This window comes from Dermochelys coriacea, chromosome 3 (genome assembly GCF_009764565.3).
Source record: "Dermochelys coriacea isolate rDerCor1 chromosome 3, rDerCor1.pri.v4, whole genome shotgun sequence".
Lineage (NCBI taxonomy): Eukaryota > Metazoa > Chordata > Testudines > Dermochelyidae > Dermochelys > Dermochelys coriacea.
In genome coordinates, this window is record NC_050070.1 from 67807947 (window position 1) to 67826211 (window position 18265).

Here is an 18265-nt window from a genome sequence, read left to right on the forward strand (position 1 = left end):
AATTTGTTAGTCTCCAAGGTGCCACAAGTACTCCTGTTTTTTTTCTAAATAAATAGGATACTTTAATATATATACTACTTTATACACCATATTCCTGTACTGCATTCACATTTGTTCATTTTGAGCTCATGTCTCATTACTGTCAACTGTCCTTACCCGGATCCTCTGTATTACTGTTTTCTAGCAATAATCTCTCATCTATTTTGTCTGATAATAATCCTCACCTTTATTATGACATATTGCAATATTGTTGGGAGTCACATGACAGTGCTATTAAATAAATCCTACCAATTATCTTTAGCAGTCAGTATAAGCAATTAAATCTTTGAAAATGTTTATTGTTGGTTGCGGTGCAATTCTTTTTAAAAACTGTGCATATCACAAGGAAAGTTGGTTCTTGAATATCTACTCATTTACAGAACTACTGTTGCTTACAGGATATACCCATGCAATCAGAAAAAGATATTACATTGTGATGAAATATTATAAGCCAGATTCTCAGCTGGCATAAACTGGCATCGCTTAATTGAAGTCAACAAACCTACATTGATTTAAACCAAATTAGGATCTAACCCTATAGTGTGCATTAACCCTATATGTTGCATTAATCAAAATGTTGCATTCAGAGTGTCAGGATCACTCTTTTTTCATTTTTTTGAAGATGTGTACCACATTTGTTTTTACCTAGTATACTGATACTCAATTTTCCATAAGCAGTTATCAGTGGTTTGGCAAGTTTATTCTCTAGAATTCATGTTGTCAGAGCTGCTGATTTGATTTGCAAACTACTTCTTTGGTCTTCTTTTCTTTTAAGTTGTCCCAATTATGACACAGGCCAATCTCAAAAATTCCCAAACTGCTGAGAAAACAATACTGCAACTTTTAATGATCCAGATAAATGGAAGGTAGGATGAGAACAAAAAAAAAATAAAACCCCAAACAAGAGTTAATTTGAGTCTTATTTCAGTGTGCATGCCTAATAGGGTTGCCATAACTCACAATTTAGTAGTGTGTCCTGTGCTTTTGAGCAATATATTGCTCATTCTTGACAAGAAAATTTACTTCTTCCCCCCATAAGTTTTCTTCCTTGTTGCTTTCTTCCACTCGGTAATGTAGCAACAATATGAAATTTATCAGAATCATGCTTGTTGACTGATATGTTCAATGTTACCATATGCACGAGGCAGAATGGAGCACTGAGGAAAAGCTACATATGGGTGCAGACAATATAGAAACTAAGGTCAATCCTTCAGACACTTAAATTCAAACTTAACTCTACCCATGTTAATAGTTCCATTGAACTCAGCTACTCATGTGTGTAAAGTTAACCATGTGCATAAATGAAGGATTAGGGTCTAAAAGCCAGTGAGACTGAAATAATTGCGCAGGAGATGGGAAATTGCTCCTCTTTCTAAGTTCACTGTGGAGTGAAAAAAAAATCCTGCTGGGAATCGCACCTTCATCTTTTTTGAAAGAAAAAATGGATTTGTGTGTACAAGCTGGGAGAAACAGAAATATTAACTGAAAGCCACAGTCTGAACAGAACATTTAAAATACAAAGAAAATGAGTTCCACTTTGTCTGCAATTTTTTCTTCTGTATCTTTTATTATTCAGTGCTTAGACAATTATGTGTGATTTTCTGTTTCTGGCATGTAGTATATAATGCTGTAATATAAAGGTAGAGCATTCTGTAAAATAAAGTGCCCTTCAATTCATATTACACTTGACAAAATCAACAATTTTCACATAACATAACATATCTGACAGAAATATGACCATCACTCAGTTCCGGTCCATAGAAAATTTAACGTGGTATGTGGATGTGGCATGTACGTATGTTTGCATGAGAGAGACAGACAGAGAAATGAATTAGGCAAGCAGGACAGAGAATTCTGTAACTGGTGGGAAACAGCGACTAGTGAGTATGTAGTTGACGATAGTGTAACAGGATACTGCCTAACCCTAGGGGTTGGGATCACTGTCTTTTTGAACCTCGCTTAAAGGAGCAATGTTCCAGCTTTCTGCAGCCTTGCACAAATAGAAATAAAACAATCTCAGGACAGGCTTCCCTCAGCTTGATCTAAATGAGAACAAAAACTCAATTCTAAAGTCTCTGAGAAACAACCAAGTTATTTTGTAAAAGCAAGACAGTAGATTTTCCAGTTTCTCCTTGCTCCTTGGGCTGGGCTCAACTCAGAAAACCCCTAGGAAAGAAGGAAGCAAGACAGCAACACAGAACAATGATAGGCTAAGAATATGAAATTGGCTTACATGGTTCCATCCCTAAGTGAAAATAAACTATAAATAGCAAAATAAATAATTGCAGAGAATTATCCAGTGAAGCTCTCTAGGGGAAAATATTTGGACTAATACTGATGCATGAATAACTTAGTAAAAATACCAAATGTCACACTGCGTAGGCAGATGTTTCCAGTATTTGCTTCTTTCTGTTAATATTGATGTTGTGGGTGGTGGGTAGTCACTTTCGGTTGTGAAGATGTATCAGTGTGCCTGATTCCCAGGGAGTTGCACAATTGTTTGATTTTTCTGGTACTGTGTTGAGGCTGAGATGTGCAAAGATGGAACTGGAGAAGTGTGCTCCTGAATATGGTAGAAGACAGTGAGAAGTGAGTTTTTCATTTAGAAATAAAATAAATAGAGAAATGGAAGACTTAAAAGGAATCAGGCCCTAGAGTGGTGGACAGGGTGTTTGCCTGTTCTGTGAAGCTGGAGACATACCTGTCTAATCTGAATTGTTTGGCCAGATTCTGAGGCTTTCATGGAATTTTCTAGGCTTGAGTCTATCTTCACAATCTCGTCTTTTCAGTGCTGCCACTGTGAAAGCGTCCACCTCCACCCATCATTTGCACAATCCTACAAGCATCAATTTTCTTAGTGATCCTATTCAACATGTACATACAGCCACTAAGGAGAATTGGTAAGACAGACTCAAATGCCAACAATGTGCAAAGGACACATACCGTAGCTCTATTTTTCATGATAACACAACTGTTGCCAAACTGGTGCAATGCTTGGCCAAGATCAGCCCAAGAGTGAAAAACAGCATGGATTACTAGGAGAAAATTAACTCTGCCCTTGCCTCTTTATACTGGCTTCCCATAGAATATCAAGTCAAATTCAAAGTCTCAGTCCTTATCTTCAAGGTACTCAATGGTCTGGAGCCAGGATACCTAACAGATCTCCTGAGATGAGAACTGTGGTCAACAATTCCACTACTAAGACACACGGTAGCTGACCGCTATAACGGTAATGCTCTTTGATGTAGATGGTGCTATTTTGGGAGCCGACCCAAGGCTATGGAATGAACTTCCACAGGATACAAGAACCAACTCACGGGGCTGTCCTAAGCACGACGTGTGTTTTTTGCCGTCAATAATAAACACATATAGTACAGCAGTGATAAACTAGATAAATACAACATATTTTAAATAAACCCACAAAATTCTCCTCTGTGGACAGAAAAGAGACAGTCTCACATAATAAAAGTTAGTCATGTCACGTAGCGCAGTTTGGAGGGTTACCACACTGGTGAAGAAGTCGTAAGTACCAGAATAGAACAGAAAGACCATGACGAAGCCTGTTTAGGGGAATGGCAAAGAAATCAGTTATTGAGCACCCTAGAACAAAGGAAGACTAGACAGACGGGGGCTGTCTTGACAGGCCGCAAAGAAATCTTATCAGCCTCCCATATCCTGCCCTTCACAGTGGAGACTGGGGGAAGGTGGCAGTTCAGACCCACGAAGCCCTTGAGTCCAGCTTCACTTGTTTCATGCCTCCCACATGGCGGTGGTGTAAAGAATGACACTGAGGTTTCCTGGCCCCCGGCCTCTAGGCCAAGCTGCTCTGAGACGGGAGGGAGGCTCCACAGCTGCCTAGATCAGCGCCAGGCTCCTACGCCGCCTACCCACAAGCCCGTCTCGTGACCCAGGGCACCGCAAAGGCAACCAGAGGACAACTGAGCGTCGTCTTCTCTATTTGCCGCCAAAAAAACCAGCGGAGAAGGACCACGTGATGGCGACGCAGCTCCTGTCCCATGGGCGCGCGCCGCCGCGTCATGTGACACAATGGCCACTCCTCCCAACCAGAGCCGTCGGCGGTGGGCGAGGGAGCGCGCGCTCCTGCCTCTCCTCCGCACGTGACCCCTCCCCGGAACGTGGCATTGTGTAATCACGTGACCTGAGCGGCGAAGGACGGGGGCGAGAGAGGGGGGTTGCGTACGCGACGGAGCGGGGTGCGAAGATGGCGGATGAGGAGGCCGAGCAGGAGAGCGGTAGCCTCGGCGGCGGCCTCCTGGAGCTGCAGCGCCTGCGGGAGCGGCTGCTGGAGCTGGAGAGCGGGCTCCGGGAGAGCGCGGAGCCGGCCGTGGAGGCGGCCACCGAGTACTGTCAGCAGCTGTGCCAGGTCAGGCCGCCTCCCGCCCTCTTCCCCCCCCCCGTCCGTCCGTCCGTGTGTGTGTGTGTGTGCGCGCGCGAGCGAGCGGGGGGCGGGAGCAGCGCCGCTCCCGCCGCGCGCGGGAGGAGGCAGCAGCTCGGCGGCGGTTAGCCCCGCTCGGAGTTGGCCCCGGCTGGCGCGGGCCGGGGCAGTGGTGGCAACGGGGAGGCTGCCGCTCATTGTAGGCTCGGATTAGGCGGCCCGCCCCCCGCCCTGGGAGCTGCTCCCGGCCCGTAATTCCTCCCCTCGCCCGCTCGCGGTCTCTGGGCCCCCTTTGTTGTGCTTTGCGGGCTGGTGTCGCCTCGGCTCTGAAGGGCCTTTGTTCCTGGCGGCGGCGCTAGCGGCCCTGGGAGCAGGGCGGTGAGGGCCTCCTCCTCCCCCCCCCCCGCCCCCGGCAGGGCTCGCGAGCCTGGGGGAGGAGCTGAGACTCCGTTCCGCGGCCCTGTTTACACTCCGCGCGCGCTCCGGAGTGCGGGGCGGCCGTGCGGAGAGTCCGACACCGCCCCGGGGCTTCCGTTATTGTCCGCCGCCGCTGGGCCTGCCCCGCCGTGGGGAGAAGGGTGCGCTTGGCCTCCTGGGGGGCTGCGCTGCTCCCCTCCTTCCTCACGCCCAACGGAATCACATTGTAGAGACGGGCTGGGGGACTGTAGGAGCTCTGTTGTCAGTATCACCATCGCTATCTAATTGGGACAGGAAAAGCGTTTCCCGTGGCATAACTCTACAGTTATAATTGTCTTACAGGAGATAGGGGACTATGTGCAATTCCTATTGAATTTTTCGCTTACCTTCTGTCCCATCTCAACTAAAGAGTGAAAATGTTTATTCGGCTAAACAATAAAATGTTCCTAAACTGTTAGGCACCAGAAACGTACAAAAAAGGCTTGTCTGCAGAATTCTTGCAGCCTAAAGAACTTCCAGTTCCAGTGAGAGCTTTTTACATACGCAACCCCATCCACCATAGTGTGTGTGTGTGTGTGTGTGTGTGTGTGTAAATTCCTAACCTAGGTCTCTTGTCCTGCAAAAATTCCACACATTTTCTTTGCTTTTTTTCCTACTCTTTTTAACATCTTAGTATCAGGTATCACTGGAAGAGGTATAGAGAGAGATTTTAAAGTTAACTCTCCTACTATTAAAAGGTTGCATCAGTTGTGATGGCCCTACAGAGGACATGGATCAGATTCATAATGCCTGTGGGTGAAAAGCACTATGATTCAATGTTACTTTAAACAACTGAATTTGAAGATACTGAAGTCTTTGCAAGTGCCAAAGAAACACACATTTTTTTAAAAAAATCTGTAACATAGCTTTTCACCAGCTAAGCAACAAATTTTCCATCTCTTTATCTACTGTTGAACACTAAACATGTAGTGCCCACAGTTCTGCTGATGCCTAAATGTGTAGTGCTCTCTGTTGTGGAGTTATTTCATATTAATGGTTATGGTTCAAATAGTAAGTCTGGCTCTTTGCATTGGGTGACGGTGGTTATTAGTGGTGTTGTAGAAAATCTACATCACTGGAAGTCTACCCATGGAATCCATATTTTTAGTGATACTTCAAAGACAACTTCTACCTTGATTTTTAAAGTCAGTTGATTATTTGTATATGCAAAAACATTAGAATATTTGACTGCGTATTCAAAACTTGCAACCTTAATTCTATGCAAAGTCTGAAAAGCGGTGCTGAAAAAATGTTTTGGATATCACAGTACTATTTACTACGCATGGAAAATGCAAGAGAATGTCAAGATTAAAAACTACAATATCATAACTTTTCTGTTAGATAGCAACAGTTGAATTTGAACAAACGGGTAAAGTTGAACAGATGTGTAGATAATGTCAGTATTTCGTTAATTTGTATAAAATGAGGCAGGTAGCATTAATTGTGATAGGGAACTATAACAAACTTGAGAAACTGTAGAACACCGCTTGAGAAATAAATGTACCTTTACGCTTCTTAGAGTAAAGTGTAGCTATAAAATGTGCACTAGTTCATCAGTAGATTCTGAGGTTCCAAGCTGAATAAGGGATTTAGCCACTCAAGTAGTGTTAACTTCCTAGAAGTTGTACAGCTAATCAATCCCTTAGTTGATTTGAAAATTCCATTATGAAACAGTTCAGGTATCTATCATAAATCTTAAAAATATGTTTTCTTGTACCCGGAAAAAATAGGATAGCTTTATTCTGGAGTTGTTCACTTACCCTGTAAGAGTGAAACAAAGTGTAAATTCAATTTTGTTGTAATTTCATACAGTTTTCATTATACACGTAAGGTAAACATATGTGTGTATTCAATTTTCATTGTTACATAGACTTTATATGTTTTAATCATTCTTAGAAAAACATACATGGGATATTAGGCAGTACCTTATTATTCTGCATAGTTCCCAGAAAAGTGCAGTTACTTTATACTGTCGCTGTACAGCTGGTATAACAGGATTCAGTTTTACTCTCATTGATTCCATATCAACATTTGTTCAGATTGCATGTAAAGTGACTTTCTTAATTGCAACTCAGTGTCTAAAAGACATGCTATATTTCTTTGGCTTCTGAATAATCACCTGTAAAACAGATAATGCAATTAAGGTTTAGTAATGGACTTGAAAGACGGACTAGGTACTTGCTTTCTAAGAACTAAACCTAATAGCCAGAGGCTTAGTCTCAACAGACTGTTACATGTGGAAGTCCAACTGTAACCACAGTTTCTGAGAAGAGGTGGGTGTACTGGAGTACTTACCAAGCTGCTGTCTCTGCCTATTGCTCGCGGGCTCCATCTTTCATGCGTCTCTCTGGCTAGTAGTTGTTTAAATTTGAAGCCCCTCAAGCATCTCTCTCCGAGCCTGTGGGTTGGTGGATAGGAAAACTGTTTGTTTCTACTTCTCCAGCTACTCTTTTTAGGAACATAGGAATTGCCATATCACATCAGGCCAGTGATCCTTCTAGTCTAATATCGTGTCTGGCAATAGCCAGTGCCCGATGATTTAGAGAAAGGTGTAAGAAAACTTATAGAACAACCAGGCTACAGGGAAGATTTTTTTTTCTAATGTTGGACAATTAGAGGCTGACTTATGCTCTTTTTATGAAACAAAACTGTAGATGTTTTCATCCATATAAATATGCTTATTTTATCCTCTAGTTGGATCTACTTCCAGCATGCTTCTGTTGCTGGTCATACGCTTCACAAGCACCAGGAAAGTTATACTGACAAGATCTTGTCATCTCACTGCTGCCTGCAGGGTCTGAATATTAGTAGTGAAAGTGACTAGTCCCTTGTCACTTATACTAAGCAAACTACTCAAGCTGTTTGGTAAAGCTATGACCAGCAGCAGAGGCACTAGAATGATCTGTATGCAGACTCAGGAAGACAGATCTGTGTTGGTTCACCTTTTTTGAAGGTTATCTTCAATGAAAAGAACCTTAATTTTTTAATGAAAACAAAGATTCCGCAGTAACTGATGGTTTAGAATGGATAACTCTCCAGAGAAACTGTCCTCCTTGCCACTGATTGATATTTTCAAACTTTGATTTGATTGATAATTTTGATAATGCTTAATTTAAAAAAATTCAACTCACTGTTCTGGAACAGTGTAGAGCCAGTACAGCACTGACCAGACTACCAGAGCTCTAAGCCAGGCCCTTAACATATTGCATATTAACTACTATAATCTCCTCTTCTTGGGCCTTGACTACTGTAACCTTGCATCTATTAAGTCAGTTGAAAATAGGGCAGCCATATCCTCTCTTCCAACTGTTTGCTTTGTGACACCTTCCTCCCCTCTTCCATCTGCTGCTTCCTTCCTACTGCATCATATATAAATGTCTTGTCCTTACTTTTAATGACTTTCACTGTTTAGCTCCACTCTACCTATCAGGCTTTTTATTGCCTTCACTCCACTAATATCCAGACTTAATCTCACCAACTAGTCCACTTCTCCCACACCTTATTTATCCTATGTTGCTCCTTTTTGTGTGGTATAAAGCTTCTTCAGATCTCTTGTAAGAGTCTCTTCTGCTGCACTGCCTACAAAACATTGCCAGCTGTTAACAGCTAGGTAAATAGGGAGCTAAATTGTGTATAGTCAGTCTCCAAAAATTTGCTGCATACCAACATGGTTTTTATCCCATCTACCTGTTGTTTCTTGTCACAGTGGCTTTGTTTATACTGGGAAAATGCATATAGGTAGAAAAATGCTAAATGTGACTTTCTCTTTAGTGTGGACAAGAACAATCATTTTTTTTTTTAAAGTTAGCTAGTTGTGATTAACCTTGGAGGCTCCCCAGCATTGATAGAATAGTTGCAAAATCATTAAAGTAGGATTAGAAGAGCCAGTGAATGAGGTTTTTTAAGTATAGTTAGTCAGAATAACACCTGTTAATAAAATGTGCTTTTCTAACATATCTGCTCCCTCTGTGTATTTTGATTCATATCTGCTTGCTTTAAAAATAATAACTTTAGATATTAGTAGACTACAATTGTGCCTAGAGGTCTCAGTCAGGGACTAGAAACCCACTGTGCTAGGTACTGTATAAACCCATAACAAAGAGCATCCCTGTCCCAAGGATTTACAAATCTAGGTTAGATCTTGATTATACTGGGGAAATGCATCATGTTAGAAAAACACGTTAGCTGGTCAGGGTTAACCACAGTCACACTAACAATAATGTTTAATATGCTCTTTTGGAAATGGTCCCTGATTGGGACCACTAGGCAGGACTACAATATTAATAAAGACTAATTATTAAAGTAAGCAAATGTGACTTGGAATAAATACACACACAAGGAGCAAGATTTGTTAAGTAAGAACATGCTGCTGACCATAACTAAAAAAGATCCCTATTAAGTTGCTATTCTAATCATACTTTAATGTCTTTCCATTATGCCATCAAATCTATTTCTGCCCTTCATGGCAATTTGTTGTTCAAATGTATATATGTCAGCATTCACAAAAAGTATCCTTAAGTTTTGCTGTACCGAATAGTTTATCCAAACATACCTTACGTAAGCTATACTTTACTCTGAATATGCTATGCCATACTAGGACAAGACTTGGACTTGACCTCCATCTGATCTACCTTTTGCCAGGTAGATTTTCTGTGGCTTACTGGCATTGTTTTCCATTTATTTGCAAACTTATCCACTGGGAACAGACTAAAATAGCATTTCACATCTGGGCCAGAACAATCCAAATAACCTTTTTTGGCTGGTGCCCAGTGCCTAACTGATAACATTCTGTTCCCTTCCTCCTCAGTATTCTGCCTCTCTGTACAAACAGAAGTTCAGTTCTGCTCTTTCTTGGGGGGGCAGGAATCAAGAGCTCCAATTCTACATGAAATGTCCAAGCATTGCTTCTGTGAAACTGGGTTCACCCATAGGAGTCCATATATTGTAACATTACGATTCCTCAGACTGGCATCAGTGGTGTGAACATTCATGGATGCCTGTGTGACAGACTGGGGAGCACAGATAACCCACACAAACCTATCGGGAAATTGTCTGCCCCAGAAAGGAGGATGAAAATGACCTGTTTGAAATTCAGAGGTATCTGGGAAAACAATATCTTTGGTTAAAGTAATTGAAAACTCAAGAAGGTGAGACAGTTGGACAACAATAGTCTACATAAATTGGGGTTGAGGGTAGGATACTCGAAGCACAGATCTTTACACAAAAACTGTCTCTCCGAAAATGGGCCGAACAATGGAAGTTCTTGGTAAACTGTAAATTCTTTGGGTAAAGATTGTTTTTTATACAGTATCTAGCACACTAGGGCCCTGATTTTGATTGGAAACTCTGAGCACCATTGTAATACAAATAAATAATAGCTGCTTACATATAGGGCAAACTCAACATTTCAGTCCGGTGACAGTCACCATGCATTTTCCCTCAAGAGTGGGAATAGCAAATGAGCACAGATCAATTTTCCTCAATCAACAATAAATAACCAGATTTTTACATGTCAGATTATGGGAAAAGAAAGCATGGAAAATATACATTATTTAAATGTTCTGACCACCTAGTGCATTCCTTCCCCTCCCTGATCAGGTAACCTAAAAAATCAAGCTGGATGGGATCAGAATATTTCTGTGATAATGCCTTGTAAGCTTTTAATTTGTCTGATTCTTAAAGATGTCAGCTTGCTTCCTTGGATTCTACGTTCTTGACAGTATTCTGACTCAAGATCCAATCAGATGCTGGAATCCTATGAAATTCAGACTAGAATCAAAGATCCTTAACTTTCCAAAATTCAGATAGTCAATTTGCAGACTTCTCATTCCATAAGAATATGGCATACCTTCAGAAATGGTGCTGCAAGCATGGGCTAATTTCTCAAACCATGCTGCAACTTCTTTGACAGCTTTTTATTAAAGACTTCTGTATAAGCTCCTTGCATGGTTACAGAACAGCTCATGGGACTCTTAAGCTTTCTGGAAAGAAGGGTATCCTAGCATCACATCCTCATGTCATCAGCTTCACATAGGCTGTCTATACCTGCTCTTTTGTTAGTAAAACTTTTGTTGGTCAGAGGTGTGGAGGGAAAAAACACTGACCTGCCAGCATAGCTACCAGTGCTCACTGGGGTGGTTTAATTATGCTGATGGGAGAGCTCTCTCCCGTCGTCATAGAGCAGCTACATGGGAGACCTTTCGGCGGCATAGCTGTGTTGCTGTAAGATCTCTAATGTAGACTTAGCCTAAAGCAATGGTCAAACTCCATCTGCAGACTGAAGTCCCAGTTAGCAGCTAGAACTTGACTTTAGTGTAGGTTATATGGAACCAACTTTTGAACCAGTGTCTACCATTTCCCTGTTATGTTTTTGGCCTTCATATGTTGAGTAGTTGATGTTAATACACTGTCCATCAAAACCATTGTGGCTTTTTGTTTCCTCACAAAGTGGTCAGACTGTATCAGAACTCCTCTTCAAGTTTTCTTCCCTTATCACATTCATAAAGACCTCTCCTTAACACCTTTATTTCTGAAACGCTCTGACCCTAAGTGTTCAAAATGCATTGTCTGGATGTGAAAGGAGTTATCAGTAGGGCTGTCAAGCAGTTAAAATTAATTGTGATTGCATGCTTAAAAAAATTAATCCTGCTTAATTGCACTGTTAATAGAATACCAATATTTAAATATTTTGGATGTTTTCTACATTTTCAAATAAATTGATTTCAATTACAACACTGAATACAAAGTGTACAGTGCACACTTTATATTTATTTTTGATTACAAGTATTTGCGCTGTAAAAGAACAAAAAAAAAGTATTTTTCAGTTCACCTAATACAAGTACTGTAGTGCAATCTCTTTATCATGAAAGTTGACCTTACAAATGTAGAATTATGTTTAAAAAAACAAACCTGCATTCAAAAATAAAACCATGTAAAATTTTAGAGCCTACAAGTCCACTCAGTCCTACTTCTTGTTCAGCCAGTCGCTCAGGGAAACAAGTTTGTTTACTTTTATGGGAGATAATGCTGCCCACTTATTAACAATGTCACCTGGAAGTGAGCACAGGCGTTCTCATGGCACAGTTGTAGCCGGCATCGCAACATATTTATGTGCCAGATGTGCTAAATAGCCATATGTCCCTTCTTGCTTCAGCCACTCTTTCAGGGGACAAGCATCCATGCTGATGATGGATTCTGCTCGATAAAAATCCAAAGCAGTGCAGATCGACGAATGAAATATCTGGCAGAATGCGGGTAAAACAGCAAGGAGACATGTAGTTCTCCCCCATGGAGTTCAGTCACTAATTTAAAAAAAAAAAAAAGCATTAATTAAACGAGCATCATCAGCATGGAATGGTGGCCGAAGCACGAAGGGGCTATCCTATTAAGATTGGTCTGAGCCATTGTTATTGGAGCATACAGGAAATCAGGTAAAATTTGCTACTGCAGTTTTACTCAAGATCAATTTCAGCTTCATGGCCAAAGAAAATAGAGCACTGTGTGGTAAATGGTCAGAGAATTTGGGCAATGACCTTGTTTGTTTTCACCAAAAAGGTTAATAGCGATTAGATGTCTAACATAGTGAATGCCAGTGAAAATGAGGTGTAGGATCAGAAGCTAAAATAGGGAAAGAACAAGTTAAAAATTATTTAGACAAGTTAGATGTCTTCAGGTAACTAGAACCTGATGAAGTGCATCCTAGGATGCTCAGGGAGTTGACTGAGGAGATAGCTGAACCATTAGCGATTATCTCTGAAAAGTCATGGAAGACAGGAGAGATTCCAGAGGACTGGAAAAAGGCAAATATAGTGTCAGTCTATTAAAGGAAATAAGAACAACCTGGGGAAATACTAACCAGTCAGCTTAACTTCAGTACCTGGAAAGATAATGGAGCAAATAATTAAGCAATCAATTTGCAAACAGAGAAGATAATAAGGTGATAAGTCCCAGTCAGCATGGATTTGTCAAGAACAAATCATGTCAAACCAACCTAATAGCTTTCTTTGACAGGGTAACAAGCTTTGTGGATGGGGGGGAAAGTGGTAGATGTGGTATACCTTGACTTTAGTAAGGCTTTTGATACTGTCTCGTATGACCGTCTCATAAACAAACTAGGGAAATGCAACCTAGATGGAGCTACTATAAGGTAGGTGCATAACTGATTGGGAAAATGTTTCCAGAGGATAGTTATCAGTGGTTCTCAGTCAAGCTGGAAGGGCATATTGAGTGCGGTCCCGCAGAGATCAGTTCTGGGTCTGGTTCTTTTCAGTATCTTTATGCCATTGTCTAAATCATTGATGGAGAGTACACTTATAAAGTTTGCGGGCAATATCAAGCTGGGAGGGGTTGCAAGTGCTTTGCAGGATAGAATTAAAATTCAAGATGATCTGGACAAACTGGAGAAATGGTTTCAGGTATATAGGATAAAATTCATTAAGGACAAATGCAAAGTACTCCACTTAGGAAGGAAGAATCACTTGCACACATACAAAATGGGAAATGACTGCCTAGGAAGAAGTACTGCAGAAAGGTGATCCACTATGACCTTCAGATACAAGCTAAATATGAATCAAGAGTAACACTGTTGCCAAAAAAAAAAAAAAGCAGCAGCAAACATCGTTCTGGTATGTATTAGCAGGAGTGTTGTAAGCAAGACATGAAAAGTAGTTCTTCCACTGTACTCCACCTTGATTAGGCTTCAGCTGGAGCATAGTGTCCATTTATAGGCCCCACATTTCAGGAAAGATGTGGACAATTGGAGAAAGTCTAGAGGGGAGTAACCAAAAATGATTAAAGGTCTAGGAAACATGACCTATGAAGGAAGATTGTGGGGGTGCGCATGATGACAGTTTTCAAGTACATAGAAGGTTGCTACAAGGAGAAAAGAAAATTTGTTCTTGTTAACCTCTGGGGATAGGACAAGAAGCAATGGGCTTAAATTGCAGCAAGAGCGGTTTACGTGGGACATTAGGAAAAACTTCCTAACTGTCAGGGTGGTTAAACATGGCAATAAATTGCCTAAGGAGGTTGTGGAATCTCCATCATTGGAGATTTTTAAGAGCAGGTTAGACAACCAATGATCAGGGATGATCTAGATAATACTTAGTCCTGCCTTGAGTGCAGGGGACTGAACTAGATGGTTTCTCGAGGTCCCTTCTAGTCCTACAATTCTATGATTCCTCCACTTCTTTTCCAAGACATTTTTAACTCGGTGTCGTTTGTGGATGTAGGTTCTCGTCACTGGGTTCTGCAGTCTCTTCATTTCTTCTCATTCTATTCTCTCTGTCCCCCCAACTCTGTGTCCTATAAGTTATATTTCTGGTTTGATGCATTCCGTGTGTGTGAGAATGACTAATGTATTATAGCAAGGAATTGTCAGTCGGGCAAACTATTTCATTGTTAGCATTAATGGTTAGTCTTGCTTGATTATTTAAGTCGGTCAATCTGGGCTTGGCACGGTCTCTTGCCCTCACAGGAAGATTCATTAAATGCCAAAAGCTTCTGGCAGAGCTACTTCAATGACTGCTAGTAGGTGTGGCTGCATGAAGTTGTCTTTCTAATTGTTGGTCTAATGGATTTACAATTATGAAAACTTTAATTTACTGGTACAAAATTATCTATGTGAGATGTTTCAGCTACAGGCAGCACTCCACATTAATTCAACCTTTCAGAAACCCACCCCTGCACTCTGTAGCACTTTTCTGTCCTCTATGTTGCAGGCAGCTGGTTATATTCTTGTAAAATTCACTTTGTAATCCTTATAGTACCAAAAAAATTATATTGATTTGAGGGGAAAGTGTCTCCTAAGAATAGAATCTCATAGGACTCTCTTGACCTGTTATGCTTCAAAGTGATGGAGAGAATCAAGAGAGCAGGATGAATAGATAAACCTTAAAACAAGTATACTACTTCCCAAAAGTGTTTTGGCAAATTCAAAAATACATTTAGAGTGCCTAATGATTAAAGTATATTAAAATAGGAGATATGGGCTTCCCAGTTCTTGTGGTCACTATCTAGTCGCAGTGCTGTGTGAAGACACAGCTTTGTGTTATCTGGTGATGACAGGGTGCAGCATCAGGAAGGGGAGAGAAGAAATGTATCACCATTGAAGCTCATAGGCCAGCCAAGTAGAATTGTGTGTGTGCGTGCACGTGCAGAGTTGAGCTGATGAGAAGCAAAAGAATCTTGGGGAGGGTGGAATGTTCCATGGAAAATTTTGAAATGCCCTATATAACTTTCTGTATTCCAGAGATTTTAAAATATGGTGTTATCCTGAAAAGTGACCCCTTTTTACAAATATTAAAAATAAATAAATAAAGTGATTCCATAGTCATTCTTATTGATTAAAATCTTGCAAGTGAAATTGTCATCGTCTCACTGTCAACACTGTAGCCTCAAGCTGGGCTCTTTCCATCTTATACATCTCCAACCATAATAAAGGTTTGCAGCCTCAATTATATCCTTTAGTGACACATTACAACCTCACTGTCTTCAGATTATACCTTTTTTGTGATGCTTTCCATGCAACCATCATACTGTAACTACTGATGGAATGTTGCATACAAAATAATAATATCCCTGTGTTTGCTTTTTTAAAGGGAGGAACTGAGACACAGAGTGATTTGCCTAAGCTACATAGCGAGTGAGTCAATGACAGAGGGCTACTGTATCCCAAGAGATCAAGGTTCTATTACCTATTGTATGTGTTAATAAATGGACTATGTTTATTACTAACACATGTGTGAATCGTTTGCTGATGGAAGAGGTTGCTGATAAGGAAGAACCTTGCTGACAAGGTTGGGGGAGATTATTTAAATTTAGGTTTTGTGGAAGCAGATAAGTTTTATAGTTCATAATTAGACAAGGACCACTTCTTAATGTCTAATACAAAGAGTCTCTTCCTCTAGAAAAAGATAGAAGAGAAATTACAACTGAACTAGATGGGAAGGTTCAGATCATGAGAGAGTGCCAGAAAAATAACATGGTTTTAGAGTAGACTTAAACAAAAATAGGAACATCTCCAAGAAAACTGGTTAAACCAATTCAAGATGCTTAAACAAAATAGGTGAAATAGATTGGCAGTGGATGAGTTTAACATAATAGGTATTTCTGAAACATGGTAGAATTTAAAAAAATCAATGAGATACTGTAACAGCTGGCTACAAACTACACAGAAGGGAAGATTAAGAAAGAAGACTATTGAGAGGAAAACTTAAATCAAGAGATCCTTACAGTCGGAGTGGTATGGATTCAAATTCCAAAGCAGAAAGATGCAAAGATACCAATACATTTACACTACTGAACTGATCAGGAAAAAAGATACTGAAAGATGAAGGAGATAAGCACCTAAGTCTAACAATACATGATTTCAGCTACTCATTTCTAAACAGAGAGAATGTCGCAACAGGGTGAGGTTTAGGGAAGCAGGTTCTCAACACTTCAAAAAATTGCTGCTTAGAACAGTTAATTCTTGGGGATGCAGAAAAATGTCTTTGTCCTACTTCATGCAAGATTAGGTTCAAGAAGTAACTCTAATTGGATCACCTAAGTAATAATAGAGAGTGCAATATGACTCTGTTCAACAACGTCTGAGATGAATGGTACAAAAAACAAGTGCTGTGTTACTCCAGTTCAGAAAGGGGGATTTAACCAAAATTCCTGCCCTGTATTCCTGACCAGCCTCAACCTAGACGCTAGAAATCCTCTTAAATCCACCAATCTTCTGTATCATACGTTTCTAATAAGTGCTGTAAACTCACAAACCACCCACCATGTTTGGCTCAAAGACCAGTCCCCCAGTTCACTTTCCCGTAAATGGGAAGATTTGACATCTTGCCTCTTCCCTTCTATGTACAGACCAAGAGACTCAATCCTCCCTCTCCTCATCTTTGTCTTTTACCATCATTCCCTCCAGTCCACGTGCCTTGCTCTGGGAATGACAGCAGCCCCGATACCAAAATTGTTTTTTTCCACTTTTATTTTCAAACCATTTGAAATTCCCTTTCATAACCCTAGTTCCTTGCTGTTCCACAGATTCCATGTGACTATGAGCAAGTTTTTTAGGGTACGTTTTCATTGCCGACTAAATTGTAATTGTAATACAGATAGGCATACCTATGCTTGCTTTAATCTAGCTAGTGTGGATAACAGTAGTCGTGAAAATTTGGCAGCATGGACATCAGCGTGGGCCAGCAACCAGAGTCATAGCCAGTCATCTCTTGGTAGGCTTGTACTGTAGCGTCAGCTCATGCTTCCGTGTCTTTATTACTATTTTTGCCCATGCTGGCTATGTTAAAACTAGTGCGGTGAGCCTACCTGTGCTACTGTTGCACCTTAATTTGAGGTGTACACATACCTTTAGTCTCCATCTGCCTTGGAATTAAAAATATGAAAAATGGGGATAATAGTACCACCATAAAGGGATGTTGTAAGGATAAACATTTTAATGGTTGTGGGATGCTCTCATATAGAAAAAGAGATGATATAACTACGTAAGACACATGAACGGGACACTTCCCATTGCTTCCAATTGAGCGGTGTATAAGCATTTGTAGGATCTGAGCCTTAGTGTTTCCAGTGTAGTCTTTTGTATGGAATTTAAAACTTTCATTGTGAATTAATGCTCATGACGGTTATTAAACAATTAATCTTTTTTGGCGGGGGGAGAGCTAGACCTGCTGTGTTATCTTCTGGAACTATTGAAATGAAAATCTAGCTAGTGAATATGCACAGTAACTAGGGCCGGTGGACAGATTTTATGAGGATTACCATCAAACAGAGTTAGATAACTGCTATTCTTTTCTTTCTGGAAAGAGCCAGGAGAGAGGAGTTAATGATTACTCTCATTGACTTTGCTTCCCTGTCTTAACAGTAGCTTCTTCCACAGATCTTAAGTGTTCTGTGAGTTTTATGAAAGACACTATGAAAAATAAAGCTGTCATGGCTCCTGCCATGAAAATGACAAATCCAACAGCCATTGTAGGTAATGCAGTGTCTACACGTACAGGGTGTGGCCTTAATTACACCAACATAATCTTTATGCCTCTCATGGAGTTGTAGTTGTTGGTTTGGTAGGGTACTACCATCAGCAAGAGGAAGGCTGTAGTGTAGACAGTGACGTAATTAGGTTGACATAATCTGCCTCTGGTGTGGACCAGCCCTGAGAAAATAAATTGTATTGGGTGCATTATGTTGAAGCCCTTTTTTATTGGCGTTAAAAGGTTCTTTTATTCAAGAGTGAGTAAATAAGCTGTACTGTTTCTTTTTAATGTTAAAAGACCTAATAGTTTCATCTATTTGAAACTGCATCAGCAGGTGTGTGTGTTTTTTGTTTTTTAATACTGTATGAGTTAAAGGTGGAGCGTCAGCTTTTTT

At 40.6% G+C, this 18265-nt stretch overlaps 1 protein-coding gene across 1 annotated transcript in view; it reads left to right on the forward strand.

The window, feature by feature from the left end:
* The first annotated feature begins 4097 nt into the window (after positions 1-4097).
* Positions 4098-18265, forward strand: part of ZNF292 (zinc finger protein 292) — a 65085-nt gene continuing 50917 nt past the window's right edge. Inside the window, exon 1 of the mRNA XM_038396119.2 lies at positions 4098-4423. Coding sequence (XP_038252047.1) covers positions 4262-4423 — 162 coding nt within the window. The 5' untranslated portion in view covers positions 4098-4261. The remainder of the gene's footprint in view (positions 4424-18265) is intronic.